At 34.0% G+C, this 1,584-nt stretch overlaps 1 protein-coding gene across 1 annotated transcript; it reads left to right on the forward strand.

Annotated features, from left to right (window-relative positions):
* The first annotated feature begins 58 nt into the window (after positions 1-58).
* LOC139823481 (uncharacterized) lies at positions 59-1,239 on the forward strand. The gene is made up of 3 exons (XM_071796043.1): positions 59-112; positions 203-400; positions 481-1,239. The coding sequence occupies exons 1-3, from the start codon at positions 59-61 to the stop codon at positions 1,237-1,239; spliced, it is 1,011 nt and encodes a 336-aa protein (XP_071652144.1).
* The last annotated feature ends 345 nt before the right edge of the window (positions 1,240-1,584 follow it).

Consider the following 1,584-nt stretch of genomic DNA (forward strand, 5'->3'; position numbering starts at 1 on the left):
GAAAGATTCCGGATCGACCATAGCATTTATCAAGCGAGTAAACGAAGTTATTGTAGCAATGACCTCTCGCTGTCCTATTGGAGCATTAAAACTGGATAGCGAAAGTTCTAAGGTATGTGATACTTTTATTGTTCAATTTTGATCTCGATCTGAAAATAAAAATAGAAAAAACTATCTTTATTTATACAATTTCCCCATACAGGCTATAAGTGACTTTCAAGAGTATTTGGAGGAATGGCACAACAAAGCTTTGGAAAATGATTGGAAATTCTTATCTCCTGGGACATATCAGGGATTTAAATTGACTTTGAAAAGCACAATTGAAGTCATGATGTATTTGACAGAAAATTGTGGATTCGAGTACCTGATGACTTCACGTCTCAATCAAGATGCTTTAGAGGTAAGCAACTCTGAAAATTATTGACGTTATCACAACTAAACTAAATTTTCAATAGAATGCTTCAGTATTTCTTTTTTCAGGGTATGTTCGGTATGTACCGCGATGCCAGTGGGTCAAGTGATCACCCGGATCCTCTGCTGTTTATTCAAATATATAGATTGATGAGCTTTTATTCACTTGTTAAACCACCGAAAGGATCGAACGTCGAAGGAATTGAGATGTTTCAGACACTGCTTGATTCTAAGGATGTTGATTTAAAAGCAAAAACAAATCAACTAGAATGGAAGAACACTTTGGAAAAAATCATCGAACGAGGGGAAAATCACCCCAGAGAATATGATTTAAGAGATGCTCACGATTATAATGTATGGAGCGCGAATGAGTACGCCCAAGCATACTTCTCTGGGTTTATTTCTAACAAAATAAAAGATTGGACGTCTTGCTCAGAGTGTCTTTCGTCGGCGAGTAAGAGTGAAGGGAATTGTGAGAGAGACAGGAGAATAAAGTTACTCACCAACGGCTATTTAAAGTTTCCGTCGGACGCTTTATTCAATCTCTTGATCGCTATTGAAAGAGCAATTCTCAAGACAATTGGTGCCGAGGAGCTGAATTGTTATTCTTTCCAGCGCATAGCAGAGAATATCCTCCTCGAGAGTTTCCCGTTCATTGGATGTCAAGAACATAAGGGAGCGTTGACAAAACGGGTGATTCACTATTATACATTAAGCAGAGCACATATTCTCAGTAAAACTTACAATAAAATATATGATGAGAAGAAAGTGGAGATGCAAAAACATCGAAAACAATCGAAACTTGGTGGAAAATCTGCAAAAAAATAAAAACGAGTGTTCGATAAAAAAAAGACTGAATAAAAGTTATGTTATTAAAGTTATAATATATATTTAAAATTATGTAAAAATATAAAGAGATAAATATAAAAGAAAAACCATAATTTTATTTAAAAAAAATTACATTGCATTTTACACATCCAATATCAATAAACATTTTTATGTACAATTTAGCTGTTCCGAGGAAGCTATTATCAATTTCATTACAAAAATTTATATGCTTTGAAAAACCAAAAGTTTATCAATACAATTCAAACTTTCAACAATATCTCTCACTGATTCTGGCTCAGGTATTAGCCACTTTATATGGTTTTGTTTAAAATATATCTCTCCGTT

Source organism: Temnothorax longispinosus, unplaced genomic scaffold (genome assembly GCF_030848805.1).
Source record: "Temnothorax longispinosus isolate EJ_2023e unplaced genomic scaffold, Tlon_JGU_v1 HiC_scaffold_1106, whole genome shotgun sequence".
NCBI classification, from domain to species: domain Eukaryota; kingdom Metazoa; phylum Arthropoda; class Insecta; order Hymenoptera; family Formicidae; genus Temnothorax; species Temnothorax longispinosus.